This window comes from Polyodon spathula, chromosome 14, assembly GCF_017654505.1.
Source record: "Polyodon spathula isolate WHYD16114869_AA chromosome 14, ASM1765450v1, whole genome shotgun sequence".
Taxonomy (NCBI): Eukaryota; Metazoa; Chordata; class Actinopteri; order Acipenseriformes; family Polyodontidae; genus Polyodon; species Polyodon spathula.
Window position 1 is genome coordinate 397,546 of NC_054547.1, and position 20,964 is coordinate 418,509.

At 52.1% G+C, this 20,964-nt stretch overlaps 1 protein-coding gene across 1 annotated transcript in view; it reads left to right on the forward strand.

The window, feature by feature from the left end:
- Nucleotides 1–961: 961 nt before the first annotated feature.
- Nucleotides 962–20,964, forward strand: part of dnm3a (dynamin 3a) — a 53,054-nt gene continuing 33,051 nt past the window's right edge. Inside the window, 13 exon segments of the mRNA XM_041270846.1 lie at nucleotides 962–1,737; nucleotides 6,065–6,138; nucleotides 6,331–6,480; nucleotides 7,243–7,446; nucleotides 7,754–7,852; nucleotides 10,125–10,285; nucleotides 10,889–11,031; nucleotides 11,280–11,415; nucleotides 12,769–12,841; nucleotides 13,009–13,151; nucleotides 13,859–13,981; nucleotides 14,323–14,453; nucleotides 17,623–17,674. Of these exon segments, the coding sequence (XP_041126780.1) occupies nucleotides 1,577–1,737; nucleotides 6,065–6,138; nucleotides 6,331–6,480; nucleotides 7,243–7,446; nucleotides 7,754–7,852; nucleotides 10,125–10,285; nucleotides 10,889–11,031; nucleotides 11,280–11,415; nucleotides 12,769–12,841; nucleotides 13,009–13,151; nucleotides 13,859–13,981; nucleotides 14,323–14,453; nucleotides 17,623–17,674 (1,650 nt within the window). The 5' untranslated portion in view covers nucleotides 962–1,576.

Consider the following 20,964-nt stretch of genomic DNA (forward strand, 5'->3'; position numbering starts at 1 on the left):
GGATCTCAGTTCTATAGCGGTGCATTGTATCTGTGTGTGGATCTCAGTTCAATAGAGGTGCATTGTATCTGTGTGTGGATCTCAGTTCTATAGCGGTGCATTGTATCTGTGTGTGGATCTCAGTTCTATAGCGGTGCATTGTATCTGTGTGTGGATCTCAGTTCTATAGCGGTGCATTGTATCTGTGTGTGGATCTCAGTTCTATAGCGGTGCATTGTATCTGTGTGTGGATCTCAGTTCTATAGCGGTGCATTGTATCTGTGTGTGGATCTCAGTTCTATAGCGGTGCATTGTATCTGTGTGTGGATCTCAGTTCTATAGCGGTGCATTGTATCTGTGTGTGGATCTCAGTTCTATAGCGGTGCATTGTATCTGTGTGTGGATCTCAGTTCTATAGCGGTGCATTGTATCTGTGTGTGGATCTCAGTTCTATAGCAGTGCATTGTATCTGTGTGTGGATCTCAGTTCTATAGCGGTGCATTGTATCTGTGTGTGGATTCTCACACTCAATAACTATCTGCCTTGATTTTCCACCAAACTGTTATCATTACACTGTCAGCTTGCTGTAGACGTGCTGCATTATGTTTGGCTGTAATCAGCTCTCGATTTCATACAAATGCTTTTTAACTTTCAGCTTTTTTATTATTCTTGCATTGTGCTTTTTTTGTGAAGTACGCCTGTGAGCACAGCACTCCGAGCTTAGTGAAGATGCAGATCCCAGTGTAAAAAGGAGAAAGACGCTTCTTATTTTGCAGTGGCACACAACGGCTTGCAGCAGCCCTGTATTTATTATATGAACCAGGCTTGCTGAAGTCGCTGTAAACAGAGGCACTTGGGCGTGGTTTATATTGGAATTGGCCAGGGGCGGGGTTTGTGGAAGGCTGAAGATAATATATTCATCTTTGATTGGCTTTTGCGCTGTCAGTCTCATCTTGGGGCGTGGTAGTTGGGCTTTGATAGTGCGCCTGCGCAGAATAAAAGAACCGTTAGCTGTCAGAAAGAATATCGGATCCGGAGACCTGAGCGTCAAACCGAGCGGAACCGAGCAGAACCAAGCAGAACCGGGGCACACCGGACTCGGCACCGAACCCCAGTCTGGGGTTGTGGCCAGTACAGTAGTGAGACTGTCACGAAACCGAGCCGAATTACCGAACTGTAAAAAGAGGTGTCTTTCCTCTCAAGCAAGTCAGAACCGAACTGCGCCGGCGGTGCAAACTCAGCGATACCGAGCCTCGACCTGGGCCAACGGTAACCGAGAGCGTTCTTACCCGAAAGCCGTAACGGTAAACCGAGCTCATTACCCAGAACTGAACCGGGTGTGACCGAATCTTCCAGGGAGCTCAGTCTATCCCGAACCAGGACAGTGACAGCATCTCTCGAAGTTCTGGTTAGGAGATCCCGAACCGAGGACTGCAGGAATCTTTTTAAAGAACCCGAACCACAATAAACAACGCTGACTGACTGAGAAGATAATTGATTTAGCGGGTATTATTATATTATCGAGAGCCTGAATGGTTTGAATCAGCCCTGAAGACCCGTTTCCTCCTTGACTCGCACACTCCCCGGCTGTGTCGCCATGGGTAACCAGGGGATGGAGGACCTGATCCCGCTGGTGAACCGGCTGCAGGACGCGTTCAGCTTTATCGGGCAGAGCTGCAACCTCGACCTGCCGCAGATCGCTGTGGTGGGCGGGCAGAGCGCCGGTAAGAGCTCGGTGCTGGAGAACTTCGTAGGCAGGTAAATAAACAAACACATAAACAAACAAATCAATCAATCAATCAATCAATCAATAAATCCATGCACGTAGTAGCAGACTGACACACACCGACAACAGCAGCAATACCGTGCCGTGCAGCTGCATCAGACTCGCCTCAGCACGCAGAGATCCCTGCCTCCTCTATCAGTGGCGGTGTTACCGTTTACTAGTAAAATACCCCATTGTAACCCACAGCAGTCTTTCTAGCAATCTTACTGCAGCGCTCCATCCCTGTATAGGCATGCTGTTATATCAGTGCACAGCGTAGGGTCACACATGCGAGTTTACACACAAGCGCACAGACACTGGGGGGCGCTGCCAGTGCAAATGCGCACCATTTATAATCGATGCATTTTGCTTTTTTCCCCTTCTTTGCCATATGGTGTTAAAACAACCCCATTTGGATTTGTGTGCGGGTTTAGACAGCTGCCCACCGTGTCATTGTTGTGTGTGTGTGTGTGTGTGTGTGTGTGTGTGTGTGTGTGTGTGTGTGTGTGTGTGTTTGCGCGTTGTCTCTTTAATGGAGCAGTATTTAATCGTACAGTTTCAGGGAGTGTGTTTGAAGAGATCTGATGACCTATGTCCTTGTAAAGCAGGTTATTCACAACCAGGATGGACTGAGATCTGTCTGGATAGCGGGAGACACACACAGAGCAGAGTAAAGCCAGTCTGTTCTGTGAAAGACTATCAGTCTCTTCTCTGCCTTGTCATCTATAGCAGCCCTGATGATAACCCTGGCAAGGCAGTGAGTGACCATGCATTGCTGCTGTAGAGTGAGTGTTTGCTGCTTTGACAGAAGGCAGGACTGGAAACATTGTAGTAGTTTTATTATCTGCACAGAATGCAGCCCAGCAGCTGTGGAGCACTGGGATTCATGGGTGAAGGAGACAGACACAGAGACACAGAGAGGCAGACACACACACACAGGTACACAGGCAGACAGACACAGAGATACACACACAGATTGAAAGGCAGACAGACACAAAGATGCACACACACACACACAGATTCACAGGCACACACAGAGAAATACACACACACAGATACACACACACAGATTCACAGGCAGACAGACACAGATGCACACACACACACACACACACAGATTCACAGGCAGACAGACACAGATGCACACACACACACACACACACAGATGCCACACACACACACACACAGATACACATTGTACACCACACACACACACAGATACACACACACACAGATTCACAGGCAGACAGACACAGACATACACTGTGGTTAACAGGCACACACACACACACACGCAGACATGTAATGAATTGTGTGGGCAGACTCTGGGATCCTGCAATTGATTTAGCCTCTGGGTAAATGTGTGAGTGCATTGCTTTTCGAAGTGCCACATGGTTTAGGCTGCAGTACCTCTGTATCAGTGCCAGAAATATGTCACTTCAAGTTGCATCCAGAATGCAGACCGATTCCTCCCCCGCAGAGCAGCAGCACCTGCATGGGGTGGCTGCAGGAAATTCAACAGTGTTTTCTTGTGAACCTGCCAGTAAACTAAGGCAAAGCAATAGTGCAGAGATGTATAGCAATCACTGGCATGCAGGCTAACTCATAGAGGAGGAGTTGTGGACCCCAGCACTGGGTGCAGTGGGACCCCAGGACTGGGTGCAGCAGCAGCAGCAGGGCTAATGTGAGTTTCTAACCCTGGGACAATGTGACCACACTGCACCATTGAGCTGCTCAGAGAGGTGCAGGAGGCTGCAGAGTTCCCACCCTGCTTCACAGCAGCCCAGCTTCTCTGTCTGTCTGTGTTATGTTTATCTTCTCCTCATGAAGCAGAACGCCAGCCTCAATGGACTGATATGAAAACTGGGACAGTGCCATGGATCTGTGAAATACTGCAGAGTTTAGGAGAAGGAAATATTAACCCCGCAGACACCACTGACTACAATCCACCTAAACACAGAAGTTGGGTAGGGAGCACAAACTCCTCTCGAAAATAGAGAACTCGCGCTCTCCTCTGGGTCCTCTCATCTAGGTCAGCTTGACATTCTCTTCCAGGGGGGGTTTATTAATAGAATCCTCAGCCTGCTTCCCTGAGACCCCGCCAGCCTGGGAACGCTGCTGTCTCCATGTGGGTATGGAATCGTGTGAAATCAGTACCAGTGAGAGATCTGTCTCAGCTGGGCTGGGCTGCTAGATGTGACCTACAGTTATTAGGCAAGCTGTGCTAGGATTAGAAACTCACACATTAGCCATCTGCTGCACGCAGCCCTGGGGTTCAGAACTCCTCTCAATGAAGCCTATTATTATAATTGTTAATATTGAAATGATGAGGAGCCAGGAGTTTGAGCAGGGTTAGAAACTCACACTAGCCATCTGCTGCACCCAGTCCTGGGGTTCAGAACTCCCCTCAATGAAGCCTATTATTATAATTGTTAATATTGAAATGATCAGGAGCCAGGAGTTTGAGCAGGGTTAGAAACTCACACTAGCCCTGCTGCTGCTGCACGCAGCCCTGGGGTTCAGAACTCCTCTCAATGAAGCCTATTATTATAATTGTTAATATTGAAATGACGAGGAGCCAGGAGTTTGAGCAGGGTTAGAAACTCACACACTAGCCATCTGCTGCACCCAGCCCTGGGGTTCAGAACTCCTCTCAATGAAGCCTATTATTATAATTGTTAATATTGAAATGATGAGGAGCCAGGAGTTTGAGCAGGGTTAGAAACTCACACTAGCCCTGCTGCTGCTGCACCCAGCCCTGGGGTTCAGAACTCCTCTCAATGAAGGAATGGGTAATATTGCAAGACGGGAGTCAGGAGTTTAGCAGGGTTAAAAACTCACACTAGGGTTCTGCAGTCCTGGGGTTCAGTGGGGTCGCACTGGAATGGGTTCTGCAGGCGGGGTCGCACTGGAATGGGTTCTGCAGGCGGGGTCGCACTGGAATGGGTTCTGCAGGCAGGGTCGCACTGGAATGGGTTCTGCAGGCAGGGTCGCACTGGAATGGGTTCTGCAGGCAGGGTCGCACTGGAATGGGTTCTGCAGGCAGGGTCGCAATGGGTTCTGCAGGCGGGGTCGCACTGGGATGGGTTCTGCAGGCGGGGTCGCACTGGAATGGGTTCTGCAGGCGGGGTCGCACTGGAATGGGTTCTGCAGGCGGGGTCACACTGGAATGGGTTCTGCAGGCAGGGTCGCACTGGAATGGGTTCTGCAGGCAGGGTCTGTAGATCAGGACTCAGCCCCGCAGGGGTCTGCTATACTCAATGAGATTGAATCAGGACTCAGCCCCGCAGGGGTCTGCTATACTCAATGAGATTGAATCAGGACTCAGCCCCGCAGGGGTCTGCTATACTCAATGAGATTGAATCAGGACTCAGCCCCGCAGGGGTCTGCTATACTCAATGAGATTGAATCAGGACTCAGCCCCGCAGGGGTCTGCTATACTCAATGAGATTGAATCAGGACTCAGCCCCGCAGGGGTCTGCTATACTCAATGAGATTGAATCAGGACTCAACCCCGCAGGGGTCTGCTATACTCAATGAGATTGAATCAGGACTCAGCCCCGCAGGGGTCTGCTATACTCAATGAGATTGAATCAGGACTCAGCCCCGCAGGGGTCTGCTATACTCAATGAGATTGAATCAGGACTCAGCCCCGCAGGGGTCTGCTATACTCAATGAGATTGAATCAGGACTCAACCCCGCAGGGGTCTGCTATACTCAATGAGATTGAATCAGGACTCAGCCCCGCAGGGGTCTGCTATACTCACTGAGATTGAATCAGGACTCAGCCCTGCAGGGTTACTCACTGAAATAAAAAGAGCTACTTCCTTTCCTGATTTATCTCTTCACTGTCCTCCACGGAGACACAGACAACAGGATAGGATTGTTAATGAAACAGACCACAGTGATACAGAGGCTGTGTGTGTGTATACAATGCAACATAGTACAATGCAACACAATACAGTACAATACAATAAGACAGAATGCAGTACAATACAATAGAATACAGTTCACATTTCTATAGCCTCTTTCATCACAAGGATCCCAAAACACGTCACAAACAGAAACAATTAAAAAAAAAAAAAAGAGAGAGAGAGAGAGAGAGAGAGAGAGAGAGAGAGATTAGTAACCTGTTGTTAGTAACCTGTCTCTGCCTGTCAGGTACTATACTCCTGTATAATACTCACACACAGTAACTTGGCTCTGCCTGTCAGGTACTATACTCCTGTATTATACTCACACACTGTAACCTGTCTCTGTCTGTCGGGTACTATACTCCTGTATAATACTCACACACTGTAACCTGTCTCTATCTGTCAGGGACTTCCTGCCCCGGGGCTCCGGCATCGTCACCAGGAGGCCTCTGGTCCTGCAGCTCATCAGCGCCACCACAGGTACAGAGAGAGGGAGGGGGAGAGGGAGGGGGAGGGGACACGGGTACAGGCTAATGTTGTTCATTGCATTGCAATATGAAATTCAAAGAAGTAGCCAACAAAGTCCAAAGCATTGTCAGGAAAGTTTTAAAAGCAGATGTCCAGTGAAAGCGGCTGGTTGTAAAGCCGCTGTGTGTCTCCTGTGTGTCTCAGAGCATGCAGAGTTCCTGCACTGCAAGGGGAAGAAGTTCACTGACTTCGATGAAGTGCGACAAGAGATCGAGGCAGAGACTGACCGCGTCACTGGAGTCAACAAGGGCATCTCTCCCGTCCCCATCAACTTGCGAGTGTACTCTCCACATGGTGAGTCTGCCCTGCCCCTCTCAACCCCTCTCTCCATCTCCCCGTCCTATCAACCTGCGAGTGTACTCTCCACATGGTGAGTCTGCCCTGCCCCTCTCAACCCCTCTCTCCATCTCCCCGTCCCATCAACCTGCGAGTGTACTCTTCACATGGTGAGTCTGCCCTGCCCCTCTCAACCCCTCTCTCCATCTCCCCTTCCTATCAACCTGCGAGTGTACTCTCCACATGGTGAGTCTGCCCTGCCCCTCTCAACCCCTCTCTCCATCTCCCCTTCCTATCAACCTACGAGTGTATTCTCCACATGGTGAGTCTGTCCTGCCGCTCTCAACCCCTCTCTCCATCTCCCCTTCCTATCAACCTACGAGTGTACTCTCCACATGGTGAGTCTGCCCTGCCCCTCTCAACCCTTCTCTCCATCTCCCCTTCCTATCAACCTACGAGTGTACTCTCCACATGGTGAGTCTGCCCTGACCCTCTCAACCCTTCTCTCCATCTCCCCTTCCTATCAACCTGCGAGTGTACTCTCCACATGGTGAGTCTGCCCTGCCCCTCTCAACTCCTCTCTCCATCTCCCCATCCCATCAACCTGCGACTGTACTCTCCATATGGTGAGTCTGCCCTGCCCCTCTCAACCCCTCTCTCCATCTCAACCGCTCTCTTGAAATGTTTTGATTGCTTTGTCATTCTCAGCTAATAGGTTCCAGTGGGGACGTGACCTCTAATTGTATATGTGTTTGTGTATTTCTGTGTGTGTGTATGCAGTGCTGAATCTGACCCTCATCGACCTGCCTGGCATCACCAAGGTGCCTGTCGGGGACCAGCCCCCCGATATCGAGTACCAGATCCGGGACATGCTCATGCAGTTCATCTGCCGAGAGAACTGCCTCATCCTGGCAGTGACCCCCGCCAACACCGACCTGGCCAACTCCGACGCGCTCAAACTGGCCAAGGACGTGGACCCCCAGGGTAAGAGCGAGAGAGAGAGAGATCCCTCTCTTTGCTAGTCCCAGCTTAGTATTCTTTGAAGTAATGGATGATCTTCCTAACTGAGTTTCTTGTGTGTGCTTGTAGCCCAACACCAGGCAACTTTCACACAACTTTTTCCAGCAACTTTTAAAGCAACTACTTACAGAGAAGACATTTTTTAAAGAAATATACACTATCTAGCTCAAATCAGTGTGGGTCTGTATGTGTGTGTCTGTGTGTGTGTCTGTGTGACTGTGTGTCTGTCTGTGTGTCTGTCTGTGTGTGTCTGTGTGTCTGTCTGTCTCAGGCCAGCCGCACGTCGGGGTGATCACCAAGCTGGACCTGATGGACGAGGGGACCGACGCACGGGACATTCTGGAGAACAAGCTGCTGCCACTGCGGAGAGTGATGCGATAGAGCCGAGACCCTCCGTAGAGGCCTCTCGCCCCTCTCCTGAGGACTCTCCTCTCCTCTTCCCCCCTTCCTCTCTCCCTCTCCCTCTCCCCGGTCGTGAGAGAGGGGGGGGGGGTGGAGGGGAGGGAGGCGAGGGAGAGGGGGGGAGGGAGGAGGGGGAGGGGAGAGAGGAGAGGAGAGGGGAGAGGGAGGTGAGGGAGTGGGAGTGAGAGAGGAGAGGTGAGAGGAGAGAGAGGGGAGGGGGAGGGGGGGGGAGAGAGAGGAAAGAGGTGAGAGGGGAGAGGAGAGGAGAGAGGGGAGGGGGGAGGTGAGAGGAGAGGAGAAGCCCAGACCTCCTCTCGCACTCTCCTTCTCTCCCCTCTCCACCGTCCTCTCAGAGAGAGGGTAGAGGTAAGAGGGCAGAAGTGAGAGAAGAGGGGGGAGGGGAGAGGTGAGAGAGAGAGGGGAGGGGGAGAGGAGAGAGAGGGGAGGGAGAGAGGAGGAGAGAGGGGAGGGGAGAGGAGAGGAGAAAGGAGAGGGGAGAGGAGAGAGGAGAGAGAGAGAAGAGAGAGAGAGAGAGAGAGGGAGAGAGGAGAGGAGAGAGAGAGGAGAGAGGGGAGAGGTGAGAGGAGAGACAGGAGGGGAGAGGTGAGAGGAGAGGAGAGAGGAGAGAGGGGAGAGATGAGAGGAGAGAGAGGAGAGAGAGGAGAGAGGAGCCTCACTCCCAACCATCTCCTCCTCTTACCTTCGCCTCCCCACCCTCCTACCTCTAGGGCCTCTCCCTCCGCCTCCCAGCTCTAGCTGATCTCAATGTGAACTCTCCTCTCTCCGCCCTCTGCTCCTCGGGTGAATCCTAGAGATAAAGAGAGGTAGAGGTGATCTCCCTAGGTCCAAGAGGAGATAAGGAGGTAGAGGGGAGAGGTAGGAAAGGGAGGGGGGATCAATAAGGTCCTCTCCCCCAATCTCCCCTCCGGGAGAGAGGTCTCCCAATTATTATTATTATCCATTCCCTCCACTCTCGGTGAAGGAAGCCGCGGGAGGGGAGGTGCTCTTCTCCTCCTGAGAGGAGAGAGGAGAGAGAGGAGAGGGAGGGGAGAGGAGGGGAGAGAGGTGAGAGGAGAAAGAGGAGAGAGAGGAGTCTGGGGAGGAGGGGAGGGATGGGAGAGGGAGAGAGAGAGAGAGGGGAGAGAGAGGTGAGAGGAGAGGAGAGGAGAGAGAGAGGGGAGAGGTGAGAGGAGAGAGGGGGAGGGGGAGAGGAGAGAGGGGAGAGAGGGGGAGGAGAGGAGAGAGGAGGAGAGGGGAGGAGGGGAGGTGAGAGGAGAGAGAGAGGAGAGAGGAGAGGGGAGAGGCTCCGCTCTCTCTCCTCTCCCCTCCCTTCCCTCTCCCATCCTCCCCTCTCCATCTAAAAATAAACACACCTCTCGGACTCTCTCCCTGCGCTCCCCTCTCTCTCCCTCGTCTCCTCCCCCTCTCCTCCCTCTCTCTCCCTCTCTCTCCCGTCTCTCCCGTCCATCCCCGTGTCTCCCGTTCTCCAGTCCTCTCAACTATCGAGGAAGAAGGAGACTCAAGCTGGCTTCTGATGGCTCGGAGGCTCCTCCTCTTCTCTCTCCTCCTTCTCCCTCCCCGGTCTCTCCTCTCCTCTCCTCCTCTCTCCGTCTAGCCCCTTCACCCTCCACCTCAGAGGGTCCTCACCAGATCTCTCGACCGCTCCTCCTCTCTCCTCCGTGTCCTCCCAGTGCGCTCCTCTACACGGGTCCCTCCTCTCCACTCTCACCCATAATTTCACTCTCCTCTCCTCTCAGAGAGGGAGGTGAGGGGAGAGGTGAGGGGAGAGGTGAGAGGAGGAGACCCTCCCCCCGCTCCTCTCCCCCTCTCCCACTACTCCTCTCCTGCTCCGGGGGGGGGGCGAGGTGAGAGGAGAGGTGAGAGGGGAGAGGTGAGAGGAGAGGTGAGAGGAGAGGTGGAGAGAGAGGAGAGAGGAGAGGAGAGAGGAGTGCCCTCTCTCCGTCTCCTTTTCTCCCCTCTCTTCTCCAATCCAGCTCCTGTGGAGGAGGAGAGGAGAGGAGAGGGGGAGGGGGAGAGAGGGGAGGGGGGAGAGAGGAAATAGCACATATGAATTTTAATTTTAAAACGTGATAACCCTCTCTCTCTGCCCCTGTCATCTCTCTGTCTCTCTGCCGCTCTCGTCTCTCTCTCTCTGCTCCTCTCGTCTCTCTGTCTCTCTGCGTCTCTCGTCTCTCTCTCTGTCCCTCTCATCTCTCTCTCTCTCTGTCCCTGTCTCTCAGGGTACATCGGCGTGGTGAACCGCAGTCAGAAGGATATCGAAGGGAAGAAGGACATCAAGACGGCTCTGGCTGCGGAGAGGAAGTTCTTCCTGTCTCACCCGGGGTACCGGCACTTGGCCGACAGCATGGGCACGTGACCATCCAATGCCGTGGAACCGGCTGTCCGTAACCCGTGTGGGTTGGAACGGCTCTCACGAATTGGTCCACTCTAACTCAAACCGCCTATTAGGGGGTTGGTTAACCCACCAAAATGTCAGGTTAGGTCGGTCCAGGTCGGTAGGGATGGTTGGGTTGGGCCAGGTCAGGTCAGGGCAGGCAGGTCAGGTCAGGTCAGAGTCAGGCAGGACTGGTCAGGTCCATGTCGGATTAGGTTAGTCGTGGTTAGGTTGGTTGGATTAGGTTAGTTAGGTTGGGTTTTATTTTAGGTTAGGTCGGGGGGGTAAGTTTAGGTCGGGTTCGGGTGTTCGGGTCTGATCGGGTCCAGTGTCGGGCAGCCCAGCTGTAGGTTAGGGTCGGTTCGGGTCGGTTCGTTAGTCGTGTCGGGTCGGTCCGGGTTTTTGATGGTGAACACATCGTCCAAACTAGGTAAGGACCAAATGGAACCAAATTATTTTCTGTGGGACTCACAACAATGGATAGTCGAGTTTTTAGCAGTTTCGTAGTAAAACCTGGAATGGGTGAAGCCTCCATGCAAGAGGGACTCTTATTTCCACCCCTGTGTTTTAGAACATGAGATCCAGTATTTCTTTTTTTTTTTTCCGCAGCAACTGACCAATCATATCCGCGACACACTGCCAGCGTTCCGCAGCAAACTGCAGGCTCAGCTGCTCTCCCTGGACAAGGAGGCGGAGGAGTACCGGCAGTTCAGACCTGATGACCCTTCACGCAAGACCAAGGCACTGCTGCAGTGAGAGAGGGGAGGGGAGAGGGGAGAGAGAGAGGGGGTGAGAGCGGTTTTGAGAGGAGGAAGAGTGAGGGGAGGGGGGGAGACAAATTAAGAAAAAAAAATTGTAAAGATTTCAAGAAAGGAACCAACCGGTGTTTAACCATGCATCTGTTTGATATCCTCCCTTGTGTGCTGCTGGCAGTGCTGCTCTCCCCGAGTCCCGGGCTGTGTCTGAGCCGCTCGCTCTCTCTGTCGCCCCCTCTCTGCAGGATGGTGCAGCAGTTCTCTGTGGATTTTGAGAAGCGGATCGAGGGTTCGGGGGACCAGGTCGACACGCTGGAGCTGTCCGGGGGAGCCAAGATCAACCGCATCTTCCACGAGCGCTTCCCCTTCGAGCTGGTCAAGGTGCGCCCACCGTGCAGTGCCTCATCCCAGTACAGATCTGTGTCACTCTGCAGTGCCTCATCCCGGTACAGATCTGTGTCACTCTGCAGTGCCTCGTCCCAGTACAGATCTGTGTCACTCTGCAATGCCTGATCCCAGTAAATATCTGTGTCACTCTGCAGTGCCTCATCCCAGTACAGATCTGTGTCACTCTGCAGTGCCTGATCCCAGTACAGATCTGTGTGACTCTGCAGTGCCTCATCCCAGTACAGATCTGTGTCACTCTGCAGTGCCTCATCCCAGTACAGATCTGTGTCACTCTTCAGTGCCTCATCCCAGTACAGATCTGTGTCACTCTTCAGTGCCTCATCCCAGTACAGATCTGTGTCACTCTTCAGTGCCTCATCCCAGTACAGATCTGTGTCACTCTTCAGTGCCTCATCCCAGTACAGATCTGTGTCACTCTGCAGTGCCTCATCCCAGTACAGATCTGTGTCACTCTGCAGTGCCTCATCCCAGTACAGATCTGTGTCACTCTGCAGTGCCTCATCCCAGTACAGATCTGTGTCACTCTGCAGTGCCTCGTCCCAGTACAGATCTGTGTCACTCTGCAATGCCTGATCCCAGTAAATATCTGTGTCACTCTGCAGTGCCTCATCCCAGTACAGATCTGTGTGACTCTGCAATGCCTCATCCCAGTACAGATCTGTGTCCCTCTGCAGTGCCGGTCATCCCTACAGATCGGGTCACGCTTGCATGCCCCCTGATCCCAGTACAGATCTGTGTGACTCTGCAGTGCCTGATCCCAGTACAGATCTGTGTCACTCTGCAATGCCTGATCCCAGTAAATATCTGTGTCACTCTGCAGTGCCTCATCCCAGTACAGATCTGTGTGACTCTGCAATGCCTCATCCCAGTACAGATCTGTGTCACTCTGCAGCGCCTCATCCCAGTACAGATCTGTGTCACTCTGCAGAGCTTCATCCCAGTACAGATCTGTGTCACTCTGCAGCGCCTCATCCCAGTACAGATCTGTGTCACTCTGCAGCGCCTCATCCCAGTACAGATCTGTGTCACTCTGCAATGCCTGATCCCAGTAAATATCTGTGTCACTGTGCAGTGCCTCATCCCAGTACAGATCTGTGTCACTCTGCAGTGCCTCGTCCCAGTACAGATCTGTGTCACTCTGCAGTGCCTCATCCCGGTACAGATCTGTGTCACTCTGCAGAGCCTCATCCCAGTACAGATCTGTGTCACTCTGTAGCGCCTCATCCCAGTACAGATCTGTGTCACTCTGCCGTCATACATCACACGTTGTAACGAGCGCGCGTCAGTCTGAGGGCAGGAGGGCTCACTGGTTTTGTTGTGCTGCAGATGGAGTTTGATGAGAAGGATCTGCGCAGAGAGATCAGCTATGCCATCAAAAACATCCACGAAATCAGGTTGGATGATACTGTTTGTTGACTCTGTTTGTGTTATGCCTGTGTCTAATTATACACTTAAAATATACTTTCTTTATCCGTTTGTCTTCCCTGTCCCTCTGCCCTCCCTCTTCTCTCCGCCCTGTCTTTCCTCTTCCCTCTCCTGTCCCCCCGCCACAACCCACTGCAGGACGTTCTCTGTCCTTCTTCACTCCAGACATGGCGTTTGAGGCGATTGTGAAGAAGCAGATAGTGAAGCTGAAGGAGCCGTGCCTCAAGTGTGTGGACATGGTGATCCAGGAGCTCATCAGCACAGTGCGGCAGTGCACCATCAAGGTACACACACACAGTATCCAAACCCGTCAGCACAGTGTGGCAGTGCACATCAAGGTACACACACACAGTATCCAAACCCGTCAGCACAGTGTGGCAGTGCACATCAAGGTACACACACACAGTATCCAAACCCGTCAGCACAGTGTGGCAGTGCACATCAAGGTACACACACACAGTATCCAAACCCGTCAGCACAGTGTGGCAGTGCACATCAAGGTACACACACACAAACACACAATATCCAAACCCGTCAACACAGTGCGGCAGTGAACATCAAGGTACACACACACAAACACACAATATCCAAACCCGTCAACACAGTGCGGCAGTGAACATCAAGGTACACACACACAAACACACAATATCCAAACCCGTCAACACAGTGTGGCAGTGCACATCAAGGTACACACACACAATATCCAAACCCATCAACACAGTGTGGCAGTGCACATCAAGGTACACACACACAGTATCCAAACCCGTCAGCACAGTGTGGCAGTGCACATCAAGGTACACACACACAATATCCAAACCCATCAACACAGTGCAGCAGTGCACATCAAGGTACACACACAAACACACAATATCCAAACCCATCAACACAGTGTGGCAGTGCACATCAAGGTACACACACAAACACACAATGATAATAATAATAGCAATGTTTTCAGTGTCGCAGGTTCAGTGTCTCTGTGTTTGTGCTGCAGCTCGGGACATTCCCTCTGCTGAGAGAGGAGACGGAGCGCATCGTGACGACTCACATCCGGGACAGGGAGAGCAGAGCCAAGGACCAGGTAGAGAGCTGCTCCACAAACCCACCCCCTCCCTCAGCAATCCCTCGCTCTCTCAGAGGTCCATCCCCCCTCCCTCGCTCCTCTCAGCAATCCCTTGCTCTCTCACCCCCTTCCTCCCTCCCTCAGCAATCCCTTGCTCTCTCACCCCATCCCTCGCTCCCTCAGCAATCCCTCGCTCTCTCAGCAATCCCTCGCTCTCTCAGCAATCCCTCGCACTCTCAGCAATCCCTTGCTCTCTCACCCCCTTCCTCACTCATCTCCGTCATCATATCCCTTCTCTTCTCAGCTCCCTCACTACCTCGACACCCCCTCACCATTCAATCACAATCATCGCTCACTCAGCAACCCTCATTCTCAATCTCATCATCGCTCCTCAGCTCGAGCTCGGATACCCCCTGGGTCACTCCCTCCGGAGGGGATCCTCGGAGGGGGAAGGGGTCCTCGGGTGGCATCAGTATCCTTGTTTGGGTGGGGAGACGGGAGGCTCTTTACCCCCCTCGAGGGAGTGGTGAGAGGGAGTCCCTCGCTCCCTCGAATCCCCATTTTGGGAGGAGGGAAGAAAGACGGGAGTAGTGATCCCTCGCTCTCCCTGGGGGGGGGCGCGTCTGGAGGGAGGATCGATGGACTCTGGGACCCCTTGCGTGAGGCCAGGGAGCTAGAGATTGGGGAGGGAGCGGATGATTGGGGATCCCTCTCCTAAGAGACCCCCTTGGTTAGGGCGCGAGGGAGTGATATGAAGTACAGAGGTACGCTATGGAGTTGGGATGCAGTGCGCTAGAAGTGGGAGCAAATCAATCCAGCGCTCTCAGCAATCCTCACTCTCCTCAACCGGAGCGGCGTGGTTCTTTCATCAATCCCTCGCTCTCTCACCCCCTTCCTCGCTCCCTCAGCAATCCCTCGCTCTCTCACCCCCTCTTCCTCCTCTGGGGGATCTCGGGAGGTAGGGAAAGGTAGGGGGGGTGGGGAACGAGGAGTCCTCTCCAGGAAAGTGGGGGAGCTCTTCAGGGAGTTCCTTACCAGTGAGCACTCCCTCGCAATTCACACTCCCTTCCCTCAGCAATCCCTCACTCTCTCACCCCCTTCCTCGCTCCCTCAGCAATCCCTCCCCCCCCCCCCCCCCCCCCCCCCCCCCACCCCCTCCCCCACCCCCCCCCCCCCCCCCCCCTCCCTCACCCCCTTCCCCCCCCCCTCAGCAATCCCTCACTCTCTCAGCAATCCCTCGCTCTCTCAGGTCCAGCTCTCCTACATCAACACCAACCACGAGGACTCTCATTGGGTTTGCCTCAGGGGTTCCCGCCACAATCCCTCAGCAATCCACTCTGTTTGCAATGTCTCGCTCTGTCTGTTTGTCTGTCTATCTATCTATCTCCTCTGTGTATCTATATGTCTATCTGTCTGTCTATCTATCTGTCTATGTCTGTCTATCTGTCTATGTCTGTCTCATCTGTCTCCCTTGCTCCCTCTCTACCTCACCCCCTCCCTCGTTTCCTCACCTCGCCCCTCATTCCCTCTCTCTATCTATGAGTTTGTCTGTCAATAGCCCCCCCCCACCTCTCTCTCTCTCTCTCTCCCCCCCTCTCTCTCTCTCTTGTCCCTCTCAGACTGTCTCAGGTGCTGCGCTGATATGAGGTCCAAGCTCTCTATATCAAAACACCACCCCCACGCAGGACTTCATTGGATTTTTGCCCAAGTAAGCAATCCTTCCATGCCTGTCTGCTTTATCTGACTACATCTGTTGTCTATCTGTGTATCTGTCTGTCCTATCTGTCTATATCTATCTATCTATCTATATAATGTAACTGTATCTGTGTATCTACATAGACGTATTCTTTTCATGTCTATCTGTGTAATTCTCTAATCTATCTCTATCTATCTGTGTGTCTGTCTGTCTATCTCGTGTTTATAATATGATATATAGACACAAAACATATAGACAGCCAGACAACAAGATGTTAATAGATAGAGATTATATAGGACACACCTAGACTGTCTGTCTGTGTTTCTATCTCTATCTATCTGTGTGTCTCTCTGTCAGACAGAACACAAATGATAGATATATATAGCTACACAGACAGACAGACTGACAGTCATAAGATAGGAGTATATAGACACCCAGTCTGTGAGACCGACAGACACAAAGATAGAGTAGATATGTACATACCTTGAGAAAGACAGGTACAGTCAAAGATAGAGATTAGATAGTACCAAACACAGACAGTCAAGAAGACACACTGATTACAGACATAGAGTACACAAGACCAGACAGACTCTTTCTGTCTGTGTTTCTATCTCTATCTATCTGTGTGTCTCTCTGTCTGTCTGTGTTTCTATCTCTATCTATCTGTGTGTCTCTCTGTCTGTCTGTGTTTCTATCTCTATCTATCTGTGTGTCTCTCTGTCTGTCTGTGTTTCTATCTCTATCTATCTGTGTGTCTCTCTGTCTGTCTGTGTTTCTATCTCTATCTATCTGTGTGTCTGTCTGTCTGTCTGTGTCTGATACTCTATCTATCTTCGATGGGTCTCTTGTGACAGACACAAAGATAGAGATATCTATCTGTGTGTCTGTCTGTCTGTCTGTGAATCTTCCTCCAGCGTTAAAATCCTGTTGAAACTCCCTGAGTGACAGCCTTGCAGTTATTATGAGGTCATTTTCTCGGCAGCATCAATCATTTCTTGTTACTGTTCTGGTAAAAGGTAACAAAGTCATCAAGATCTTGCTGGACTTCTGAACCTGACCGCCCTGTTTCCCTTTTTCCCTTTCTTTACCTCTCTTTCTCTCTTAAAAGGGGGGGGGCCCTCCCTTCACTTACCCCCCCCCCCCCCACCACCCCCCCCTCCCCCCTCCCCCCTCCCCCCCTCAGAGAGAACGAGAAAAGAGGAGAGGGGTAAAGAAGAGGAGAGGGAGGGGAAGGGGGGGTAGTGTACTAATTATAGGGGAGGGTGAAATTCTCTCCCCCTCTCCATCTCTCCATCTCTCTCTCTCTCTCTCTCTCTCTCTCCACCCAGGGAGAGAGTGAGAGAGGAGCGAGGAGAAGAGCAGAGAGAGTAGAGCAGAGTTATCTCTCTTTCTCTCTCTCTCTCTCCTCCTCTCTCTTCTCTCTCCTCCTCTCTCTCTCTCTCTCTCTCTTCTCTCTCTCCTCCCTCTCTCTCTCTCCCACTCTCTCTCTCTCTCTCTCTCTATCCCCCCTCTCTCTATCCTCTCTCTCTCTCTATTCTCTCTCTCTCTCTCTCCCCCCCCACCCCCCCCCCCCTCCCCGCCCCCCCCACCATGGTGGGGGCCTCTCTCTCTCTCCTCTACTCTCTCTCTCTCTTCCTCTCCTCTCTCTCTCTATTCGCTCTCTTGAGAGGAGAGAGAGAGGGTAGAGAGAGAAGGGGGGAAAAGAGAAGACCTTCTCTCTATCTCCTCTCTCTCTCCCGCTCTCCTTCGCCTCTCTCTCTCTCTCTATCTCTCCCCCCTCTCTCTCCCTCCCCTCTCTCTCTCTCTCTCTCCTCTCCTCTCTTCTCCTCTCCCCCCCCCTCCCCCTCTCTTTCTCTCTCTCTCTCTCTCTTCTCTCTGTCTCTCTCTCTCTCTTCTCTCCTCTCTCCTCTCTCCTCCTCTCTCTCTCTCTCTCCCCCTCTCTCCCGTTTCTCTCTCCTCTCTCTCTCTCTCTCTCTCTCTCCCCCTCTCTCTGTCTCAGTGCCCAGCAGAGGAGCAGTCAGACGAGTAAGAAGAGTTGTGCTGGTAATCAGGTGAGTGTTTTCCAGTCGCTCAGTCCCTGTTGCCCTCTCTCTTGTTTTATTTTGGTTTGTTACCCTCATGATTTTGATTTGAATTAACACATTTTTTTGTCATTTTTTTTGTTTCTATTAATCCCTGTGCTGCTTCTCTGTCTCCCTGCCCCCGCCCCCCTTGCATGCACACCTCCCTCCTGTCTCTCCCCCTGTGTCAGAGCGCCCCCTGCCTGCCTCGCTGAGCAGCACGTCCTGGAGCGAGGCCGATGAGTATGGACAGAGCTGTCCCGCCTCGTGCTTTGAGATCCACCGAATCTGCTGGGAATTCAGAGGACTCCATTCGAAACGTACTATACTGCACTGCGCTGTACTGTACTATACTGCACTGTACTATACTGCACTGTGCTGTACTGTACTATACTGTACTATACTGTGCTGTGCTGCACTATACTGCACTATACTATACAGCACTGTGCTGTGCTGTGCTATACTGCACTGTACTATACTGCGCTGTACTATACTGCACTGTGCTGTACTGTACTATACTGCACTGTACTATACTGCACTGTGCTGTGCTGTACTATACTGCGCTGTGCTATACTGTACTGCATTGTACTGTACCACACTATACTGTACTGCGCTGCAATGTACTGTGCTGCACTGTGCTATACTGCACTGCACTATACTATGCTGCACTGTACTGCGCTGTACTGTACTGCGCTGTACTATACTGTGCTGCACTATACTGTGCTGCACTGTACTATAGTGCGCTGCACTGTACTGTACTGCGCTGTACTATACTGCATTGCACTGCACTGCACTGTACTATACTGCGCTGCACTGTACTGTACTGCGCTGTACTGAGCTGTACTGTGCTGCACTGTACTAAGCTAACTGAACCCAACTATAATGCTCTGGTCTGTAGGAATATTCATTGATATGATCTTACTGGGATGACAGTCTTCCTTGGGTTTCTAATGCCAGGGTGAGGAGGAGGCTTGTTGCTTGTGTGACCAGCAGGTGGCACTGTGGTTAAACTGGGCCTGACATTTCCCGGATTATTGGGCACACACTTGCACAGCTCCCTGGTAAAACTGCAAAGATAGCGGGGTGCAGGTTTCTGAGGGTGTTGATAAAGACTGCGCACACACATGTGTTTTTTGATGATGTGAAGTGTGGCTCTTCCGAATCCCAGGCTTGTTTAACATCTCTCTTCTCTTCTTCCCTCTTATTTGCTGTTTTAGGGAGCAGCCCCTGTGCCTTCAAGGCAAATTGTACGAGTTCAGTTTCTGTAAGCCTTACTGTTGCCTTCCATATGGCTTTCTGTCTGGGGGCTGGCTGTGTTTCTAACCCAGTAACCTGCCTTAGCATCACTACTATTACTGTCAGTGAACACACACGATCACACACTCGCACTCACTCACTCACACTCACACTCACTCAGACTCACACTCACAGAGACACTCACTCGCAGAGACACACACACTCACTCACTCACACTCACACTCACTCAGACTCACACTCACAGAGACGCACACACTCACACACTCACACACACACTCACTCACATAGTCTGAGTGTGAGTGTCTCCTGTGTGTGTGAGGTGTTTGAGTGCACTCGCTCACTCACACTCACACACACACTCACTCACAGAGACTCACACTCATAGACTCACACACACACACACACACACACACACACTCACTCACAGAGACACACACACACTCCTACAGACTCACACACTCACACAGACTCACACTCACAGAGACACACACACACTCACTCACACAGACTCACACTCACAGAGACACACACACACTCACACTCACAGATACACGCACACACACACACACACACATTCACAGAGAACAGGGGTGCGAGGGGTCAGGGGTTCAGAATGCAGCTCTGATTAATTAGGGAAGTGTCCGTCACCCTTTAACTGAATCACCTCACTGCTGCAGCCTAGCTGTGTCTGTTCCTCACTCACTAACCAGCGATACCGCAGACAAGAGGGAGGCAGGGCCTCAGTGTGTGTCTCTGTGAGTGTGTGTGAGGTGTGCGTCTGGTGATGTGTATTGTGCAAGAGTGCTGGTTTGTGTCTTTGTGAGTGTGTTGTGTGTGTGTGTGTGTGCGATGTGTGTGCGTGTGTGTGTGTGCATGTGAGTGCGTCTGGGTGAGTGTGTGTGTCTGAGTGCGTCTGTGTCTTTGTGAGTGTATGTGTGTGTGTGTGAGTGCGTCTGGGTGAGTGTGTGTGTCTGAGTGCGTCTGTGTCTTTGTAAGTGTATGTGTGTGTGTGTGAGTGCGTCTGGGTGAGTGTGTGTGTCTGAGTGCGTCTGTGTCTTTGTGAGTGTGTGTGTGTGTGTGTGTATGTGTGTGTGTGTGAGTGCGTCGGGGTGACACACACAGACACAACGCACGCAGACAACACTCACACACACACACACACGCAGACGCATCCCCACTCACACAACAGTGTGAAGTAGACAAATGAAACACTCACATACACACAACACCCACACTGATGAAGACCCTACTCACACAGACAGACACTAAGAGGACCAGTGTGTGTGAGTGTGTGAGTGTGTGTGGAGTGAGTGTGTGTGTGAGTGCGTGTGTGTGTTTGTGAGTGAGTGTGTGTGTGTCTGAGTGCGTCTGTGTCTGTGTGTGAGTGTGTGTGTCTGTGTGAGTGTGTGTGTGATAGTCCCTAGTGTGGGGGGTGTATGTGTTGGCGAAAGTGTGAGTGCGTTGCTGTGAGGGGGTGGGGTGGCACAGACTCACCGATTTGGGTGTGTGGGTGTGTGTGTGTGTGTGTGTGCGTCTGGGTGAGTGTGTGTGTCTGAGTGCGTCTGTGTCTTTGTGAGTGTGTGTGTGTGTGTGTGAGTGTGTCTGGGTGAGTGTGTGTGTCTGAGTGCTTGTGTGTGTGTTTGTGTGTGTGTGTGTGTGGGCGTGTGTGCGTGTGTGCGAGTGTGTGTGTGTGTGTGTGAGTGCGTGCGTGTGTGAGTGTGGGTGTCTGCAGTGCGTCCAGAAACACTCACATAACACGTAGTGTTTGTGTGTGTGCGTGTGGGTGGGTGTGTGTGTCTGAGTGCGTCTGTGGTCTTTGTGTGTGTGTGTGTGCGTCTGTGTGTGTGTGAGTGTGTGAGGGCGTCGGGTGATTGAGGGGCTGTGTGCGCGCGTGTGTGCGTGTGTGCGTCTGTGTCTTTGTGACACTGACACCACACTCACGGGGGACCCACTGTGGTGACACAGTGTACACAGTGATGGGTGCGTGGTGTGCGCGTGTGTGTGAGTCTGTGCTATGCTGTGAT